The 22,071-nt window shown below is 40.3% G+C and overlaps 2 protein-coding genes across 2 annotated transcripts; both read right to left on the reverse strand.

The window, feature by feature from the left end:
- Nucleotides 1-1,849: 1,849 nt before the first annotated feature.
- Nucleotides 1,850-4,303, reverse strand: LOC139442815 (E3 ubiquitin-protein ligase TRIM33-like). Its single transcript, XM_071223710.1, has 2 exons — nt 3,985-4,303; nt 1,850-3,728 (listed from the first exon to the last, which is right to left on the reverse strand). Exons 1-2 carry the CDS (start codon nt 4,292-4,294, stop codon nt 2,068-2,070), a joined length of 1,971 nt encoding a protein of 656 aa, XP_071079811.1. The 5' UTR covers nt 4,295-4,303; the 3' UTR covers nt 1,850-2,067.
- Nucleotides 4,304-13,480: 9,177 nt separating this feature from the next.
- Nucleotides 13,481-21,667, reverse strand: LOC139442229 (E3 ubiquitin-protein ligase TRIM56-like). The gene is made up of 3 exons (XM_071223010.1): nt 21,626-21,667; nt 17,385-17,694; nt 13,481-17,139 (listed from the first exon to the last, which is right to left on the reverse strand). Exons 2-3 carry the CDS (start codon nt 17,692-17,694, stop codon nt 15,497-15,499), a joined length of 1,953 nt encoding a protein of 650 aa, XP_071079111.1. The 5' UTR covers nt 21,626-21,667; the 3' UTR covers nt 13,481-15,496.
- Nucleotides 21,668-22,071: the final 404 nt, after the last annotated feature.

A 22,071-nucleotide genomic window follows, 5' to 3' on the forward strand; every position in this document is an offset into this window, starting at 1 on the left:
TGTCAGCTTAATGTGGGAGGAAAGCCCGAAGTGATGCAAGTCTTAGACGTTTACCACTTCGGTGAAACCCACGAGCACGGGTATGGTGCTGACAAACCTAGAAACATAATCGGGGAGAACCAAGATTGATGAACACAACATCTCCCTATTGTGTGATACAGTAGACAGAGTCTTAGCCATCAACTGACACCAGGATGTTGCCCCTGTCTGGAGAACAGAGGAAGCTGGGGTGACGTATCAGATTCTCCTTAGTGATGAGTGAGCTGACTGACCTCAGCACTGTCCCCGATGTATCCAGGATGGCAATGTTTGGAGGATCCCTGGGCCTACAGCTAATGTTGAAGGTGTAAGCTCTTGGGATATAGCTGGGATAGTACTGAGTGCGGCATTAAACAACAAACAAACCAACATAATGTTGAAGGACTCAAGGCTGTCATGCCTCTGTACTGCTTCTCTGGTCTGGTACATGACTCTAGTAAATGTCTCTAACTCTACTAAAATGGATTCACGATGTGTTTAAAAGCTTATAACCACTTGGTGAACGTAAAAGTCTTAGACAATGATTTTAGACTGTGTTGCTATCCACAGAGAAGGACTTTACACGTTTATTTCAAAAGCCATTGCAACCAGCGAATCGACATCGTTTTCAACCAAGTGTGATGTTAGTTAGGTAGGGTTCATCTTTGTCACCCCTTAGTATCATGCATATCATGTCATGATAAACAGTCGTACACATGTGACAGATTTTACGTGTTCAATTTTACCGAGCTTGATACCATTGTTGAATTGTTTCTGTATATAGGCTAAAACACAGAAATCTAGCTGGGACATGTTATATATTATATCTAAGATTGGGCGATCGAAACTGATGGGGCAACTGTAAACTCATCACTAACCCCGAGGAACTCGAAGGAAAACTTCGTAAATTCTGTACCCAAATATGAAGATCAGAGGGCCAAAATGATGCAATCTCAGGCTGCAGGATATCACAAAAACACCATCAAACCGCTTGGAATGACTTGAAAAGACAATTGAGTGACATCGGCTGGGCCATTGTCATTGTTCGGGAGAAACAGTTTAAATCGGCAAATGACATGCTCAACGCTTAGTTTAAATACAATGCAACATGGTATATCACGCCCTACACAACACAAAGATATTATTGACACTGGTGGCATCACTGCCTTCACTTGCCAACACAGTTCGACACAATACCGCCCTCTTCCACGCTCATTGCACAAGAAAATGGCATGGCACAATCTCATTTCGGGTTTAATTTCTAGCTCTCATTGTTGAAACTGAGTGTTCCCATTCCAGGGACTACGTCATTCGAAACAGCCGCCTTCTCCCTGAAGTATTTGCTTTGATTCATTACCATTGCAGTTCTTCGTCTCTTGCCTTCATTGAGTCAAGAACTTTGACGTTATTCTCCGTTGATTGGCGTCTGTTGTTGTTGGCGTGTGTATAAATTAATAATCAGCAAATTCATATCTCGCCACATCATGTATTCCTACGCCGGGAATATTTATCAATCTCGTCAATTTAACTACAAGAATTGCCTGTGTACTCAGCCTTCGCGGATGCATACCGTTTGCACATCCTTTTTCGATTCATGCCTCAATGAACCGAAAAATACAGTCAATCACTAAATAAAGAAACTCCCAGCCAAATATTCACTTTGAGCAGGGATCAAAGCAACTATTTATGTGCTGTTTTCTGTAGTGTGAGGAAGCATTATCAGTTCCACTGAAACGCCAGTATCTGATTACTTTCTGTGCACACATACAACGTATTTCCATAATGACAGATGCCATAAGGATACTGTAGTCCATCCTGTGACGTCAGCAGGTCTCTGACAAACTCCCCTGCTGCTGTCAGTAGTATCACCTTTGAGCCCAGTAGTCCGCCACCAGGATGTGTCCTATGCTGGTAGTTGTGATACCTCGTGGTTCACTCAGTCTCCTCTCTCCTATAGGGGTGTAGGTGAACACTTGCAAGGTCCAGTTTACTGTGTCGTGATATGTTATTCTTTGTGTATAAGGATTTCAGACAGTTATTGTTGGGGTCTCACTGGGGAATACTGCAGTTGAATACCTTCACAACATTTCCATTATATTCCACCACATACAGTTTACAGTCACAGAACATCAAGCTGCATAGATACCGTATTCCATCCTGTGACGTCAGCAGGTCTCTTACAAACTCCCCTGCTGGAGTCAGTAGTATCACCTTGTGTCCCAAGTATTCCGCCACCAGGATGTGTCCTGTGCTGGTAGTTGTGATACCTTGTGTGCTTCCCAGTCCCCTCTCTCCTGTAGGGGTGTAGGTGAACACAACGTCTCCCTCTGGTGTGATACAGTAGACACAGCCTGAGCCAGAATCTGAGACCAGGATAGTGCCACTGTCTGTAGGACAGAGGTAGCCGGGGTTACATATCAGGTTCTTCCCAGAGTTGAATCTACTGACTGTCCTTATCACTCTCCACGATACATCCAGGATATCAACACAGGGAGGATCCCAACAACCTGCCGCTAATGTTGAAGGACTCAAAGCTGTCAGACCTCTGTACTTCTTCTTTGTTTTGACACGTGACCGTAGTACAAGGTCAGGGGTCACCTGTACTATTACAATCTCATTGTGTGACCAGAATGATACAGCCACCTGGTTGTCCCTGACCCTCGTCACAGAGTGTGGAGCACTTGAGAAATCTAGTTTACTGTGTCGTGGTTTGTCCTTTTTAGTGTAGAAGGATTTCAAACTCTTATTATTATAGTCGGTGACCACCAGTGTCTCTACACCGTGCACAACCAGGACTGTGACATCAGCTGGATAAGGGGTTTCCTTATCACTATGTATTCTGATATCAATCGTATCACGTAAGACAAGCTGACACACAGTGTCATATGTCAAGTGTTCAATTCTACCAAGTATGATATCCTTGTCGTATTTCAATGCGTCACAATGCTTCACAAATCTGATTTGGGATTCCAGCACATCAGTTTTAAGATTGACATCTGCCTTCACCACTGCCTCGATAGTTCCTGACTGACACATCTGGTAAATACCAAACATCTCCGTCTCACTCCCAGACTTCAACACCTGGGTGATGTACTCTATGTGTTGTTGATACATCTGCATGACTATTTCCCCTGACTTTATCCGCCCCCTCAGTTGGCCAGACTGCTTCTCTGTCATCTCATTCAGCTCCTCCAGCAGCTGTTTCTCCTTCTGTTTAATCACGTCCATGGCTTCCTGTGTCACCTGCTTGATCTCTAACTCTGTGGATGCCTTCTGCAGATTGATCCTCTCAGTCTGTCGTTGATGATCCATTACATCAAGCCTTGTTCTCTCTAACTGTCTGCATATCTTGTCTTTGTTGTCTTCCAAGGCAGACCTCATCTCGGACATCATCGACTTCATTGTAACCACAGACTCACACCTCCTGTGGGATATGATACAGCACGTCTGACAGATGGATGTGTTGCAATCTTTACAGCAGAAATTCACCAGCTCATTGTGCTCCTTACAAAGAATCTTTCCTTTCCCTGTCCCTGACCCCTTGATATCTTCACCAAGTTTCTCAATAACATGATGGCGGGTCACTGGTAATGACGTGTGTATATTTGAACACCTGGTACATAGAATGACGTCACAGTCTTGGCAGAGTGAAGTAGCCTCCGTTCCGTCTCCCAGTTGTGTACAGGATGCACATAGCTTCTCACTGCCATCTGCAACATTGTTCACTCCATATAATATGCTGAGAACAAAAGCAGGAATGCTTACAATAGTTAAACATAACATGAATTGGTCATCAGTTCGTAATGTTAAATAATATTTGGATAATTCAATTCGAAAATCTTCTTTGCATTAGTTCAGATGACAACAATGAGAGAATGAAATTATATTCATACCTTAAGTAAACTATGTACAGCATTTCAAAATTTGCGAGGCCAGTATCTGTTGCCATTTTAACAGGGTTCTCACCTTCATCGGTTACTTTCTCAGAGCCAAATGTGTCCAGAAGTCCCTGTATGAGGAAACTGGGCTTGATCTGTTTCACCCACTCCTCCACTGGTCTGTCAGGCCTGGGAGCTCGGGTCATCTGACGACAGTAGGGACACAGGATGGATTTGGCTCTGATGGCATCTTGTCTGGTCTTCAGGAATTTCCCCAGGCAGCCCTTACAGAAGGTGTGTCCACAGGTCAGAGTACAGGGATCTGTGTATCCCTCCGTACATATTGAACAGGTCAAGAAGTTCTCATTCAGACTCTCAAGCTTTCTGGCAGCAGCCATCTGAAACAAAGGAACAGATGATGTTTAAAATCATTCATGTATTTTAAGGGACTGGTAATTGAATATTAATACATTTTGTATTGTGTGATGTGCAGATTTGGAAATCTGATAGTAGGTGAGGTGAGGTGAAATGGGGTTTAACATCGCGTCCAAGATCATTGCACTTATATAGCGACGTGCATGTACGTGTGTGTGTTTGTGTGGCTGCTAGTACTAGTCCGGACTGATGCCGATTTATAGTGCTAGCTCACTGAGATACCATGCCCCAGTTTAACATGAATACCCCACTCAGACACAGTATACTGACTCTGAGCCGACCAGTCCTTGTTTTAGCTCCTTAATGCCCAGCGCCAGACAGGGTAACAAAAAGTACCATCTTTTAACAGCTTTTGGTATGACGCGGATGGGGATCGAACTCCGGACCTTCCGCTCTTCGGATCTCAATATTCTACTCTGAACAAGTGACTTGAACAGGTTAAAAGTAACGCGGGTTCCTCTGTACTGTTCGTCCTGTGTGTAGTGCGTGAATGAGTGAGTGAGTTTGGGTTTACGCTGCTTTAACAGTATTTCAGTTAACAGTTTGGGTGGCATTCTCGAAGTTGGTAGGTAAAAAAAAACATACTTTATTGATAGCAACTTCTGTTTATTGCATTTAGCGAAGTTTCGATGTCGATTCTTAAACTGATATCAAGCTGGAGTGTATATTATTCCAGTTACATCTGGGCATGTCAGTTTAATGTGGGAGGAAAACCCATAGTAGTGTATGTCCATGACGTTCATCACTTTGGTGAAACCCACGAACATAGACATGGTGCTGACAAACCTAGAAACTTTCCTGGAGCGAACCAGGATTCAAACCCACAATCTCTACGTTGTGAATACAACATGCCATCTAGAAAGTGGTCAAATGTAACAGATGCTATATTTGGGATAACACTTTCTTCGTAAAGTACAGATTCTCTTACTTTTGGGGTTGAGTCCAGTCCAAGATTCGAACCCACACTTGCCAGAGTGAGGCACCTAATCGCCAGCACACAAAGTCAGCGATCTAACCCACTCAGCCAATTAGGCTTCCGTAAAAATGAAAGTCTAGATCACATACTTTGAGTACCCCTCTGACAAGTGTAAACTTGCCTTTGCTACCATGGCCAAAAGCTATGAATACACAATGCCATTTAGAAAGTGGTCAAATGTAACAGTTTCTAAAATGTATCAGCTCTAACTCTTCATTTCAATTTTTTAATTAGTTATTTTGTTCTTTCATTAGACAAAAACAAATATTAAAATGATCGAAATGAGCCAATTAACATAATAATAGTCGATTGCAAAATTGGTTGAAAATGTAGTGAACATATGCATTGTGATGGAATTATTACATATATTAATATTAATAATAATCCACTTAAATGTAGCGCATAACTCCACACGCAGTGTATGAACGATGCGCACAAGAAAGGTTTCAGTGTAGCGAAAGAAGGCGAGCTTGACAAGGTGAGTCTGTTATCGCCTAAAGATCTGGAAAGTTGGAAAACTTTATGTCCAAGTAGAAGACTTGACACTGACGTTTCAAAACTATAAATATATAGCAGAAAATATTTTCCTCTGGCTGTAGAAACACTGGTCTCTAGGTTTGTATGATTGTATCATATTACAGAATTCACTCAAACATGTCTCCAGCATGTTGGTCTCATGACATCAGTATAGCGGCATATTATTCTCAAGTATTATTTAAACGGCATGAATTGTTGACATAATCAACAGAAGGAGCTACTTTATTAAAACAATATCACCACAGACTTACACATTTGCTAGATATTCTTCAGAATTTTCACAATGGGAAGGCTCTTAAATTACATGCTGCTCTACTTTCTGTTTGAGTCAAGGGAGATAATCCCTTTCATAACCCTTGTTGCCACACCAGAGCCCCAAAATGTACCAGTTATAACATGGAATCTTTTAAATAATGTTTTCAATAACATTTCATATATTTTCATTTTTCCATATCCCACACAACTCTAAATAGATGTGATGCCTTTGGGCGATCCCCGTGTTTAGCTGTGTCAAACTTTCATGACCCACCCCCACCGACCCACCCACCCTATAAAAAAATGACAAGTCCCTCCATCATTCCGGCTCCATCAGGGTGGCTAGAGCGTTGCCCCTTATGATCGTAAACAACCGGGTCGCTGTCAATGGTTTTTCAACCATCCGGGCTCTACACAAGTATCCCAACTTGAACTTATTGCTGTGCAATTTCGGGCAACAAACATCTTGCAAATTGTGTGAGTGAGGCTGCTTCCGGTAGGGCAGAACTTGCTTACCCTTTTCGTGACCACCAGGCGTCATCACTGATTTTCAGTGATCCATGCCAATAACTTTCACGGCTATTTCACATCATATGCCCCATGGAATCTGTTTTGTGGAGTAATCATCGACACTGTTGACGTGTATAGTCTTGCAATCTAAACCGAAAGTAACTCCACTTTGACCTGGGTCAGAGTAGATTACCTGCACTCGATGTGAGCAATATGACCAGTTTCACACAGTGGGAGACTATTTCTGAAACACAATCGACCGCTACAGTTTGAGGAACTATTTAATGTTCTGCAGAATGCTACATGTCCCTCTCTCCCTGTAGTGTAACACTCCAACTTACCTTGTGTCCCAAAACGGCCTCTCCACCCGCGACAGTGTGACGTAGTGACGCAATCCGGGCTGGGACAAGTTGGGTGATACGCTCGGGAACAAGACAAAACAGCAATACGTCAAACCGGAAAATTCAAAACGGCGTGTCAAGTCAAATGTGTGTTTGTTTGTTGTTTAACACCGCACTCAGCAGTATTCCAGCTACATGACGGATTTATGTAAATAACCGAGTCTGGACCAGACTATCCAGTGACTGATGTCATGAGCATCGATCCACGCAATTGCAACAAAACATAGTATCAGAAGACTCACTGGAGGAATGAGGGGAAGGGTAGAATCTGTCATCCAGGCACAGGGTGGCTACGCTCGTTACATATTTAAGGATTGTGATTATCATTGTTAGATAACAATGAGCATTTTTGGACAGAAAAGATCGTTCATTGTTATCGTGGAACATCCCAGATTCATAGTTTTCGTGGGAATCAATTAACTGTGTTATTACTTCAATTAAATATTAAACATTTGCATCATTCTCTGTGTTTTTAATAGTCAAGAGTCTCACCTTAGACAAGAAATTTAATTCTCCCCAATGCTCAGTCTTGACGCGAATGATAGCTTGTTGGACAGATATGTTCGCAACACCAGGGGGTACTTAATTAATTTCTAGGTGTGTGTAAACAAGGACCACATGAAACTTACAGACTATGCACTTAAAACTCGAATAAAAGGGATTTCTATTCAAAGGAGGAAAAACTGCCGGTAACATATTTTAACGTGACACAGAGAGAAGAGATAGTCCTGCACAGGCAGTGCTGTCAGACCCATATAGAGTGGAATCAGGAACAACGGCAGTCAGAGGCAGGGTGAGAAAAACAGAATTGTCTTTCAGCCTCAACCACCCCGTCTCAGAACTCGAGACAAGACAAACAATAGCTAGTGAGGTGGCCAAGGCAAAGATGAGTATAGGGTGTTTCATATATAGATTCACCTAAAATGTCCTCTTTGTTTTCTGGAGCCATAAAATATAATTCATGGAGCGTGTCTGTCTGGGCTAAAGTCCAAGCTGGACGATTACAAGTTCATCAATTTTTTAAGTTATTTTGTTCAGTCGGGCTAAACGAAACATAGTTGAAGGAGACACAACTGATTTATTCAGTTATTTTAACATGCACACAAAGGATGGTGAACGAATACACCTGGGAAGTACTCTCAGGTGGAGTAACCGCATTGATCAGAAACACTTTAGCTCACCTTGTTAAGTGGTCCAAAGGTTGGGATCGTGGTTTATTTATTTTACTAGACGAGGATATATGTGGTTTAAAGACAGATCTGTTATAGACATGTAGATATATTCACCCGGAGTCTTCAGACTGGTACAACAACCAGTTACATCAACGTAAAACGGCATCTCACTATAACGAGGTGATCTGTTGTACATGCTATCTATATGTGACGATGTGCATGTTATCATGTAGTGATTTTAACCCTAGATCTGGCACACTGCCTCATTTTGTTGAAAACGATATCCTTAAATACTTGGAAGGTAATGGTGACAACAGGTGGTATTTTCTGTTGGATAGTTTTAACATGAAACGATCTTCTGTTGATTGAACTATAACCAGTTTCATAAATTAATTTAAATATGTGCAGTATTCTTAGCATCCATATAACGAATGGAAGATGCGGGTGTTGGGGATCTCACTGTTATAGGAAAGTGCGGCTGATTATTATTATTATGTTCATCATTTGTTGAAGTAGTAGCTTCAGCATGCGCTCAGGCGCTGAGTCTTCACATGTTCCTCTCGCAATGGAGGTGAGGTGAAATGGGGTTTAACCTCGTGTCCATTATTGCACTCATATAGCCACGTGCATGTACGTGTGTGTGTTTGTGTGGCTGCTTGTACTAGTCCGGACTGATGCTGATTTATAGTGCTAGGACACTGAGATACCATGCCGCAGTTTAACATGAATTTATCACACAGACATAGTATACTGACTCCGAGCCGACCAGTCCTTGTTTTAGCCCCTTAATGTCGAGCACCAGACAGGGTAACAACCCTTTCCTCTCGCAATGGATTTACGTACGTTTCATACAACTGAACAGATTGAAAATGATCAATTTATTTATGAGTCGTTCAGATTGGCACGGGCCTAGGATTAAGCTGATATAATTTGTCATCAGATGAAGTATCTTATTTGCTTGAAAACGCATCTATGCTAGTGTTTAATATATTACTGAAACCTTATGTATGGCTGTATCAGATATGAAGAGAAATGTTTGCATTGACAAACCGTATCGTCAGTGGTATAACAGTTGCTGAGAGTTATTAAAAAAGGAAAGATGTAGATGTTTGAATATATTTAGGAAGGAAAACGACTTGGTTTCATGGGAAAATTATCACCTGATCGGGAATCAATATAACGAAACAAGTAGAAAAAAAATTTGAATATTATGAAATGAAATAGGAATTTCTTGAGAAATACATTCACAATTCAAAAGACTTTTGGTCAATTCTTTAAAGGCGGGAATTACGCCACACGGTAAGTATAATATTAGCATTGAAAACTGGTATATTCATTTTTAAAAGATATTAACCACTCATGATGATATTGATGTTGACTTCTTCTGTGGATGTAAAGATGAGAATATGGCAGATGCTGATATCGATTATCACGAGACATACTCGAGACTCAGATAACTGTACATACTACTAGCTCAGTTAATCACTCGATGGTTGGCGTACGTGTAGGCTCTACACATTCGCAAATGTTGTGTGTCTACCCGTGAACATCTGGGTTAGAATAGGTCTTCAGCAACCCATGCTTATCGTAAATGGCGACTGGATCTGGTGGTCAGGCTCGCTGACTTAGTTCGTGCATGTAGTGCTATCCCAAATTGGTGGATTGATGTGCATTTTCACTGGATTGTCTGGTCAAGACTCGATTATTCACAGACCGCCGCAATATAATTGGAATATACGGGTGCAAGCAAACAAATATATATGCTCTACAGTACATATGGATGATATCGCTATGTCATCATGAACCACAGACACAGCTTCTCTGTACTCACAGTACGTTCACGTTACAAAGTCTTCTTTGTGCCATGCAGTAGCATGTGTTTAAATATTGATACATCCCTAATTGATAATTATACCCCTACTCCGAGCACACACACAATAGATATGTGCAAACATGCTGATGAGGTTTTCAAACTTACCGGTTTGCTGACTCCTCTCAATTGTTTACCGTTATTTCACGCTCCGCAAGTAGTGTATTTGAAAAATATAAATAGATCACAGCTTTACAATGATTCGTGTACTATGTGTAATTCACGCTTTAATTCCACATTTCTATCAAGATTTTACTCTGATCATTACCACGATACTTCACATTATTAAACACATTATTAGTTTTATGCTCTATACTAGGCATTTTAAGACTTTATATTTTCACAACATTATTTTACATTGAGGAAACAATCAGCTCTGTCTATCAATGCTGATGGAACAAATGGAACTTATGCTTGTAGAAATGGGCAATATTCATTTACTTTGTGACACAAACAATAACATCTTGTGATGCTATCACCACACACGGGTGTGTAGTTGTGTGACTGAGGGAGTTAATTTATATACGCTGCTCTTTTTAAAAAAACTTTTCTCTTTTTTTTGCCAAATAATTATTTTGTATTATCTCTCTTTCTTTTTATAGTTTCTTTCTTTTTTCAATTGAGTGTATTTGCAGCTCTTACTATAAGAGCATCAACTTCACGACGGGTATGATGTGATGATAGCGGGTCTTCCTAGAAATAAAAAAAATATTTTAACCTCAGGTTAACCCCACTGAGAAACCGACCGACATGTGAAGTGGACGGTTGATTGAATAGTTTGGTGACCATGTTGCTGCCCCATTCATCAAGTTTAGTGTCGTTATAGAGAGGTGTCAAGTATTTACAGCAGCCGAAGAAAGAGTAAATATCAGCGACTAGTTGCCGTCAAGGAAGTCGAATTGAATCAGCTTTACAATGAAAGATTAAAAACATATTTTTAATATGACTTGTGACATTTTCAATACCTCTGCTTGCTGTACCGTGTCGTGTTTTGGCAAAGTGACGATTGACAACACAAACCAGATGTAAATTGCAGCTTTGCCGAGACAGAAAAACAAATGAGGGATGCTTGTATTCTACCCTCGTGTCCTCACGTTATTACAAAATTGGGAAACTATTCTGACCAGATCTCCAAAAATGGGGCTAATTTTTTTGGCATATATAGATAACACAACAAATGTCATTCTTAAACATGCTTTTGCAGTAAATATCAATATTTCTGGTCAAAATGTTGGTTGGGTTAAATAAAACAAACTTTTAAAATCGTAAACGGAACAAAATGTAATGAGTCCACTGTAAATATACTTCAGTTCAAATGTAAAAAATCATGCAATTATTAAGGGATTCCTATATTTTTTACATAAGTTAAGAACACACAGTTTGGTCAAGCCATCTATAAATATTCAGTATTATCTTACATGTTGCAAAAACAAAGGTCATAGGTCACTTTTCTCAAAACATCGTTTAAGTAATAACAAATTAATAATTGAAAAATTGGTAGATATACAAAAACGCCAACCCCATTGGAACAACGTCTCTGTGAAACATGTGATGTCTCAGAAGATGAGCAACATTACGCACTGTCTTGTATAAAATACAACCAAGAAAGAGAATCACAAACAATCCTCAATCATGATAAAGAATGTGTTACACTCTGTTAAAAAGAACAGTCCTTAATGATTTTACCAACAGTTATCCAGAAACAACTTCCAAGATCTGTTATCATTTCAACAATTACAAACAAATTCCTTATATGTACAACATTACCATAGTATTGCTCAATTCTCATATTGTTTCCATATCATTATAATACACTTGTTTGGAAATAGAATTGTTATAATGTACCTCCTTTGTATGTTGAATGTACCTTTGATTTTTAATTGTCGTTTATTGTGCATGTATTTTGTCGTTTGTCATAGTGTAATATTGCAACTGTTTCTTCATGGAATGTTAGCAATACATATCTCATCTAAAACATCTTTGTTTCTTACAGTTGTGTACGGGGTCAAGAGCGCCTAAGGCGCTGTTATTCGCTATGCAGACTTGTGTCCCTTGGGCACGCCAGAAACCTATGACAGTGTTTGCCACGATTTTGTTGTCAGCACAAAACCCGTGCTCGGTGGTTTTACCCAAGTGGTGAACGGCTCAGATCTGCATCTCTTCGGGGTTTCCTCCCACATCAAGCTGACACGGAATACTATTCAAAACGGTGTTGAACCCAACTCACTCACTCATTCTTGTCTATGGTTCCATTTGGTTAACTGGATTTGTGTTGTGATTGCTAACAGTTTAGATTTGAAGTATGTTTAGAAGAATGTTACTATGTTCAACCCAAACATCGTGAAGATGTCATGCAACTGTATTATCTTTAAGAAAAATAATTGCAAACTACAGACCAACCTGTTGATTTCCTTTGTATCCAGAAGCAAAGACCATATAGGGGACTATAATCCCTGCTGGAAGTTAAAAAAACTGTCAAAGCAATTATTCACGCAAAACCGAAAACCGCCGCATGAAACGGTACAAATCATACATTACTTTCAATGAACTACTTGAAACAATACTGTGCTCAGCAATGCACAGCAAGCACCATGCATGTGATTATGAAGACAACTTATTGTTGTGACGACTTTTGTGACGACAGAATCTTTGGGAATCCAAATTACAGAGGAGGGGATTCCCCTTCTGCTCACCTGTCGTATCAAGCAGTTATCAGGCCCAGGAACATTCTTGTGCTAGTTATCGGTATCAAACATACCAACAACAAAATACAAATCACACGATTCAATGTAAAAAAGAGTTTACTCAAAAAATAAAGTTTTACAGATATTAATGTCTTGTCTTGTTTCCGTAGTTACCGTATTTACCGTGCGCAGTCCAGTGCGTCATCGTGGTTACAAAGCAACGATATGACTGACTTCAATTACGGAAGTTTGGATAAGGCGAATCAAAGTTTGTATTTGGGTTGTAACCTGGAGAAAATGCCATGTTTTGTCCCGGAACTCCCAAAACTGCAATTCAAGAAACTGCAATGGCGTTACAAAATAAAACTCTTACGCTAGTGTTGCGGCCATGAGATAGTAGTGTCAGGGTGTTATGTACATAAGCCACAGGCTACGGGTTGTGAGGTACTGTCAGTCTATTCCAGGGTAGTGTCATGACAATAAACAAAAAATATACATAAAATCAGATCACACGTGGTGAACATTTCATCATGATGAACTAGGTACAAAAATACGCATATCAATAATCATATACACGTATAACACAATAAATACATCACACAAGCGACTTTAAATGATCACATGTTCATTTGTAATGAACACCATGTCTGTTGACATGAAGACTATAATAAAAACAGGGCATAATAATGAAAAAGACTATAGAGTCAAAGAAACCTACCTGCCCGACACGGGGGGGGGGGGGGGGGGGGGGGAAGCAGCTAACACGTACAGGAATCTTATATAAGGGATAATACATTGATAAAATGTATTTCTTGACAACTAGATTATATATAAAAGGGATACCATTATACTTACTGAAACAAATATACACAATTGTGTCCACCACTGTGAAATTCGACATTATTACCAACAATACAGGATGGATGGTATATCATTCTTTCATCATACAGTATACAGTTACAAAACAATAATTACAAGACAGCATATTGACCAGATTAAACAGAAAACAAACCATACGCACATTCATACAGGTTAAATGGCAGATTATGTATATATATTTACACTCGGTTGATCATGAACATATTTAAATCTATTTCATGCAATGATTTATATTAGACTTCAATCAACAATTTATATAACAACTAAAATGTATAATAACTAACCTTTGAGTTGTACAATATTCAAGCTGGTGTACAATCCTCATGCAGTGATAGTGTGGCTAGTCAGTAACATGGCGGATGACATGTATATTTGAAACAGGACCAATCAAGCGAGAAGCTAGGCCTGGGCTATAACTACGACACCAAAGACAATGACATGAAAATAGATCAACCCAAATACCCTTATACCTTGAATGTGACCAGCCCTGTGACACAGAACTGTGCAGTAAACATAAAAGCAAGGGACAGACGGACTGACAACTAATTGCAACTGATATATGTATAAACCAATCATCGTCTGCCAGATCACTCAAACCTGAAATAAGATTAAAATGATTAATTACACATTCACGTACACGATATAATATCCCTAAATTAATCTCTGTTACACTAGCACCCTCTAGAGTCAATCAAAAAATTATCGAATACGGACTTGCAACAACCAGATGATTGCAGACAAGCCACGACTTCAAAGAGAAATACCAAATGGGAGGTAAAAATGTTTCAAGGTAAACCCAATGTTCCAAAATGTTACAAAAAAATAAAAACCACACTGTGACAATGACTACATTCTACTTCGGGAGCCATATTTCGTCGTCTACGACTGCAGTTCCAACCAGATTTCAATCAATGCATTTCGTTTAGAAAGAATACAGTAGATTTGGCCTATTTCATATCTTTTATTCATCGTTAATTCAAGTGAGGGAGTGTGTATGGTTTTACGCTGCTTTTAGCAATATTTCAGCAATATCATGGCGGGGGACACCAGTAATGGGCTTCAGACATAGTACCCATGTGGGGAATCGAACACGGGTCCTTGGCGTGAGGAGCGAACGCTTTAACCACAAGGCTACCCGACCGCCCCGTTAATGTAAGTCTCCCTCATGATACAGGATTTTTTCGTAACTATCTGTGATCATAGATCTGTACATAGGCTAAAACACAGAAATCTAGCTGGGACATCTTATATATTATATCTAAGATTGGGTGATCGAAACTGATGGGGCAACTGTACACTCATCACTAACCCCGAGAAACTCGAAGGAAAACTTCGTAAATTCTGTACCCAAATATGAAGACCAGAGGGCCGACAAGATGCAATCTCAGGCTGCAGGATATCACAAAAACACCATCAAACCGCTTGGTATGCCTTGAAAAGACACTTGAGTGACATCAGGAGGGCCATTGTCATTGTTCGGGAGAAACAGTTTAAATCGGCAATTGACATGCTCAACGCTTAGTTTAAATACAATGCAACATGGTGTATCACGCCATTAATAATCACCAAATTTATGTCACGCCACATCATGTATTCCTGCGCCGGGAACCTTTATCAATCTCGTCATATTTGACAGATTTGATTTATATAATTGTTAATGATCAAACATGTTTTTTGTGTCGAATTTAATTACAAGGATTGCCTGTGTACTCCGTCTACGCGGATGCATACCGTTTGCATATCTTTTTTTCGATTCACGCCTCAATGAACCGAAAAATACAGTCAATCACTAAATACAGAAACGTCCAGCCAGATATCCACTTTGAGCAGGGAACAAAACAACTATTTATGTACTGTTTTCTGTAGTGTGAGGAAGCATTATCAGATCCACTGAAACGCCAGTATCTGATTACGTTCTGTGCACACATACACCGTATTTCCATCATGACAGATGCCATAAGGATCATGTAGTCCATCCTGTGACGTCAGCAAGTCCCTGACAAACTCCCCTGCTGGTGTCAGTAGTATCACCTTGTGTGTCGGGTAGTCTGCCACCAGGATGTGTCCTGTGCTGGTAGTTGTGATACCTTGTGTGCTTCCCAGTCCCCTCTCTCCTGTAGGGGTGTAGGTGAACACAGTATCTCCCTCTGGTGTGATACAGTAGACAGAGTGTGAGCCAGCATCTGACACAAGGATGTTGCCCCTGTCTGTAGGACAGAGGAAGCTTGGGTTACATATCAGGTTCTTCCCAGACTTGAATCTACTGAGTGACCTCATCACTCTCCCCGATACATCCAGGATATCAACACAGGAAAGATCCTCACAACCTGCTGCTAATGTTGTAGGACCCAAGGCTATTAGGCATGTGTACTTCTTCTTTGTTGTGACACGTGTCTGTAATACAAGGTCAGGGGTCACCCGTACTATTACAATCTCATTGTGTGAAAAGAATGATACAGCCACCTGGTTGTCCCTCAGCCTCGTCACAGAGTGTGGAGCACTTGAGAAATCTAGTTTACTGTGTTGTGGTTTGTCCTTTTTAGTGTAGAAGGATTTCAAACTGTGATTATTATAATCGGTAACCACCAGTGTCTCTACACCGTGCACAACCAGGACTGTGACATCAGCGGGATCAGGTGTTTCCTTATCACCATGTATTCTAATATCAATCGCATCACGTAAGACAAGCTGACACACAGTGTCATTTGTCAAGTGTTTAATTCTACCAAGTATGATATCCTTGTCGTATTTCAATGCGTCATACTGCTTCACAAATCTGATTTGGGATTCCAGCACATCAGTTTTAAGACTGACATCTGCCTTCACCACTGCCTCGATAGTTCCTGACTGACACATCTGGTACATGTCAAACATCTCCGTCTCACGCCCAGACTTCAACACCTGGGTGATGTACTCAATGTGTTGTTGATACATCTGCATGTCTATTTCCCCTGACTTTATCCGCCCCCTCAGTTGTCCAGACTGCTTCTCTGTCATCTCATTCAGCTCCTCCAGCAGCTGTTTCTCCTTCTGTTTAATCACGTCCATGGCTTCCTGTGTCACCTGCTTGATCTCTAACTCTGTGGTTGCCTTCTGCAGATTGATCCGCTCAGTCTGTTGTTGATGATCCATTACATCCAGCCTTGTTCTCTCGAACTGTCTGCATATCTTGTCTTTGTTGTCTTCCAAGGCAGACCTCATCTCGGACATCATCGACTTCATTGTAACCACAGACTCACACTTCCTGTGGGATATGATACAGCACGTCTGACAGATGGATGTGTTGCAATCTTTACAGCAGAAATTCACCAGCTCATTGTGCTCCTTACAAAGAATCTTTCCTTTCCCTGTCGCCTTGACATCTTCACCAAGTTCCTGAATCACATGATGGCAGGACACTGGTACTGACGTGTGTATAATTGAACACCTGGTACATAGAATGACGTCACAGTCTTGGCAGAGTGAAGTAGCCTCCGTTCTGTCTCCCAGTTGTGTACAGGATGCACATAGCTTCTCACTGCCATCTGCAACATTGTTCACTCCATATAATATGCTGAGAACAAAAGCAGGAATGCTTACAATAGTTAAACATAACATGAATTGGTCATCAGTCCGCAATATTTTGATAATTCAATTTGAAAATTTTCTTTGCATTAGTTCAGACGACAACAAGGAATGAATGAACTTATGTAACTAACTTAAGTAAACTATGTACAGCATTTCAAAATTTGCGAGGCCAGTATCTGTTGCCATTTTAACGGATTCTCACCTTCATCAGTTACTTTCTCAGAGCCAAACGTGTCCAGAAGTCCCTGTATGAGGAAACTGGGCTTGATCTGTTTCACCCACTCCTCCACTGGTCTGTCAGGCCTGGGAACTCGGGTCATCTGACGACAGTAGGGACACGGGATAGACTTGGCTCCAATGGCGTCTTGTCTGGTCTTTAGGAATTTCCCCAGGCAGCCCTTACAGAAGGTGTGTCCACAGGTCAGAGTACAGGGGTCTTTGTATCCCTCCGTACATATGGAACAGGTCAAGAAGTTCTCATTCAGAGTCTCCAGCTTTCTGGCGGCAGCCATCTGAAACAAAGGAACAGATGATGTTTAAAAGCATTCATGTATTTTAAGGGACTGGTAATTGAATATTAATACATTTTGTATTGTGTGACGTGCAGCTTTGGAAATACTGAATATCTGATAGTAATGACAATATAGCTATTGACAGCAGTGACCAAAATTATAAACCTATTCATTGGGAATAAGAGATTTCTTTCTATAGGCATTAAGACCGATTGTGAGGTTTTACTTTCCAGTCGGGTTAAATCCCATAAACAGGGACGTTGTAATGTCCCTGGGATTTTATATAATATCCCAGGGATTTTATATACAGTCCGTTTGACTCAAAATGAGAACGATGAATTGCAAAATAACTCGAAATCCAGAAAAGTGTATGAAACATCAATACGGTACTTGACCATGAATACTCTATACCCAACAATATCTGAATTTTGTTTAATTTAAGACCCATGACGGATGAAGTTCTTTAAGAAACTATCATGTAATTTTGTATAGAAATGTGTGGAAGGAACAGCGCAAGCACGGTCTGCACGTGCTACAAAGTGACCGTGTTCATTCAATGACAAGATGCGCTACTCCGCAGATGTTAAACAGTTGATGTTGAATGTGTATGATTTCTTTAGAAGTGAAGCAGAAAGAGCAAAGCCTTTTTATGCAATTGATACATTCTTGAAACGAGCTTCAAAAGCTCTTGGTATGTCCCCTCAGAAACTTAAAAATGTTGTTAGTCGACCAGATACAAATAGTCAGGCCAAGGAGGTAGGGAACATGTCAAAACCACTCAAGGTTGATAAATTAGACAGTTTTCAGAGGGATCAAGTCAGACGTGCCATTGTCAAACTGCACTCAGAAAATAAGTACCTGTCCCTCAGAATTTTGAAGAAACACCTTGAAACTGACCATGATTTACGTGTTACAAAGTACAAAATATGGCAGCTGTTGCATACATTTGGTTACAAATACAAAAAGATAACTGGAGAAAATAGGTCTGTGTTGTGTGAACGGTCTGTCATTGTTCGTCTCCGAAATCATTACCTTCGTCCCATCAAGCAGAAACGTGAAGAAGGATATGAGCCCATCTTCTTAGATGAGACATGGGTAAATGCGTCACACACAGCCAGCGGGTATAGAGTATTCATGGCCAAGTACCGTATTGATGTTTCATACACTTTTCTGGATTTCGAGTTATTTTGCAATTCATCGTTCTCATTTTGAGTCAAACGGACTGTAATGTCCTAGGTATTTTATTAATATAGCTTCCGTTCAGATTGTAACATGTAATGAAATGTAAAATCAAATAACAAACGTTTTGGGTTTTTTTTATATTCCCTAGGATCGAACTCGCAACCTTCATATCTATAGCCCAGTGAGTGTACCACGAGGCTACAGAGCTATTGATGAGCTTCACTGGTTTTTAGAATGTCCTTTTCAAGATGCGTACGCCAGCAACAGATATTTTACGCGCGTTTCCTAAGGTTCATAGAAAGTATGTTCGAAACATAAAAATGTTGATAAATGTTGTTTTAAGTTTCTTTTTTCGGTTTATAAGTATGGAAAAACACTTTCCCTCGGTTTTGGTAGAAAGAGCACGCCCTGGGGATCTCCCCAGAGCATGCTCTGTCTACCAAAACCTCGTGAGCGTGTTTTCTCCAATACATAATGCATGCATCTCAATATTCAACACTGAACAAGTGACTTGAACATGTTAAAAGTAACGCGGGTTCCTCTGTACTGCCCGTCCTACGCGTAGTGCGTGAATGAGTTAGTGAGCTGGGGTTTACGCTGCTTTGAACTGTATTTCAGTTAACAGTTTGGGTGGCATTCTCGAAGTTGGTGAGTAAAAAAGAAAACACTTTATTGATAGCAACTTCTGTTTATTGCATTTAGCGACGTTTCGATGTAGATTCTTACACCGTTATCAAGCTGGAGTGTATATTATTCCAGTTACATCTGGGCGTGTAAGCTTAATGTGGGAGGAAAGCCCGAAGTGACGCATGTCCATGACGTTCACCACTTTGGTGAAACCCACGAACATTGGCATGCTGCTGACAAACCTAGAAACATAACCGGGGCGAACCAGGATTCGAACCCGCAATCTCTACGTTTCTGTGTGGCAAAGAGACAACTCTTCAATCGTCACAGCGAATTGCGCTTGCCCGGGTAACTGAGCCACCTGTTGCCCCTGATATTGTTCGAATGGCAGCACATACAATTAGAAGTTCAAGGTCACTCTCATCACCGTCACTGCTAATTTCAGTAACAACTTTATATCCACTGATGTCACTGATATTAATTCTAGTCTTTCAATATCAGTTTCTATAATGTATCAGCTCTGACTCTTCATTTCAATTTTTAACTACCCTATTTGACGAAATAAGCGCCCAGGGTGCTCTCAAAACTAGAACTAGGGGGCACTTTTGGTGGGAAAAAAAACAGATAAATTTCGTGGTTTATGATGACAGCCTGAAATGTTGATGTACGAGTCAGTACGACAGATATATTTTACCAGAATTTAACTGCCCATAATTGAAGGTGCATATAACACACGAATACGTATTATACGCGAATAAATAGGTCTTGTGTACATTGATCAATCGGAAGGGGTGCTAATTGGGATTGTTCACTTGCCAATACATGAGCAAATCCCGGCATGGGCGCTTATTTGAGCTGGGCGCTTATTACGTCAAATACGGTAGTGATTTTGTTCTTTCATTAGACAAAAACAAATAATACAATGATCGAATTGAATCAATTAACAGAATAATAGTCGATTGCAAAATTGGTTGAAAATGTAGTGAACATTGTGATTGAATTATTACATATATTATTATTAATAATAATCCACTTAAATGTAGCGCATAACTCCACACCAGTGTATGAACGAAGCGCACGAGAAGGGTTTCAGTGTAGTGAATGAAGGCAAGCTTGAAAAGGTGAGTCTGTAATCGGCGCTTAAAGATGTGGAAAGTTGGAGAAACCGTTTGTCCAAGTGGGAGACTGTTCCACTCACTTGCAGGGTCTGATACTGTTTGGGTCTGATACTGTAAGTTTTAAGTGATTGGTTTAATATTAGGCAAAAAATGTGAAGCACCCCACTCTACATCCCATGTTTGTTTAGTGAAAATGTCTATCAAATACAAAGAAAATTTAACAGTAAATAATTTGATTTTTAAAGTGCAAAATATGACACTGACTTATTAAAAATATAAATATTTATCAGAAAATATTTCCATCAGGAGAGAGAAACACTGGTCATTAGGTTAGTATCATGTTACAGAATACACCCAAACAGTTCTCGAGCATGTTGGCCTCATGACATCAGTCTAGCTGCATAGTACTCTCAAATCGTATTTAAACAGGATGAATTGTTGACATAATCAACAGTAAGAGCTACTTTATTTAAAGACTTTACAGACTTACACATTTGCTAGATACTCTTCAGACTTTTCACAATGGGAAGGCTCTAAAATGCTGCTCTATTCCATATATTCCATATATTTTCTTTTTTCATTTTGTTTCCATAAAACTAAGAACAATTACATTACATAATGGTCAAATTTATATTTTTTAAGTAAAAAATAGAACTGTCATTTTTCCGTATCCCACACAACTCTATATAGATGTGATACCTTTGTGCGATCCCCGTGTTTAGCTGTGTCAAACTTTCATGACCCACCCCACTATCATGTGCCCAATGGAATCTGTTTTGTTGAGTAATCATCGACACTGGTTGACGTGTATAGTCTCGCAATCTAAACCGAAAGTAACTCCATTTCGACCTGGGTCAGAGTAGATTACCTGCACTCGATGTGAGTAATCTAACCAGTTTCACACAGTGGGAGATTATTTCTGAAACACAAGGGACCTCTACAGTTTGAGGAACTATTTAATGCTACATGTCCCTGTCTCCCTGTAGTGTAACACCCCAACTTACCTTGTGTCCCGACAACCGCCTCTCCACCCGCGACAGTGTGACGTAGTGACGCAATGTGGGCTGGGACAGGTTTGCTGATACGCTCGGGAACAAGTCAAAACAGCCATACGTCAAACCGGAAAATTCAAAACGCCCAAGTCAAATGTGTGTTTGTTTGTTGTTTAACGCCACACTCAGCAGTATTCCAGCTACATGACGGCGTTCTGTAATAACCGAGTCTGGGCCAGACTATCCAGTGATTGATATCATGAGCATCGATCCACGCAATTGCATCATCTCAGTCAGCGAGTCTGATCACCCGATCTCGTTAGTCGCCTCATACAACAAACATAGTATCAGAAGACTCACTGGAGGAATGAGGGGAAGGGTAGAATCTGTCATCCAGGCACAGGGTGGCTACGCTCGTTACGTATTTAAGGATTGTGATTATCATTGTTAGATAACAA

Source organism: Haliotis cracherodii, unplaced genomic scaffold, assembly GCF_022045235.1.
Source record: "Haliotis cracherodii isolate W230 unplaced genomic scaffold, xgHalCrac1.p SCAF_5, whole genome shotgun sequence".
Taxonomy (NCBI): Eukaryota; Metazoa; Mollusca; class Gastropoda; order Lepetellida; family Haliotidae; genus Haliotis; species Haliotis cracherodii.

Excerpts from the sequence above, each read along its gene's own strand:
- LOC139442229 (XM_071223010.1), bottom strand. The coding sequence starts at position 17,694 with ATGGCTGCCGCCAGAAAGCTGGAGACTCTGAATGAGAACTTCTTGACC. Across the intron at positions 17,140-17,384 it reads TGAGAAAGTAACTGATGAAG|ATGGCAGTGAGAAGCTATGT; the intron begins GTGAGAATCCGT and ends ACAATGTTGCAG.
- LOC139442815 (XM_071223710.1), bottom strand. The coding sequence starts at position 4,294 with ATGGCTGCTGCCAGAAAGCTTGAGAGTCTGAATGAGAACTTCTTGACC. Across the intron at positions 3,729-3,984 it reads TGAGAAAGTAACCGATGAAG|ATGGCAGTGAGAAGCTATGT; the intron begins GTGAGAACCCTG and ends ACAATGTTGCAG.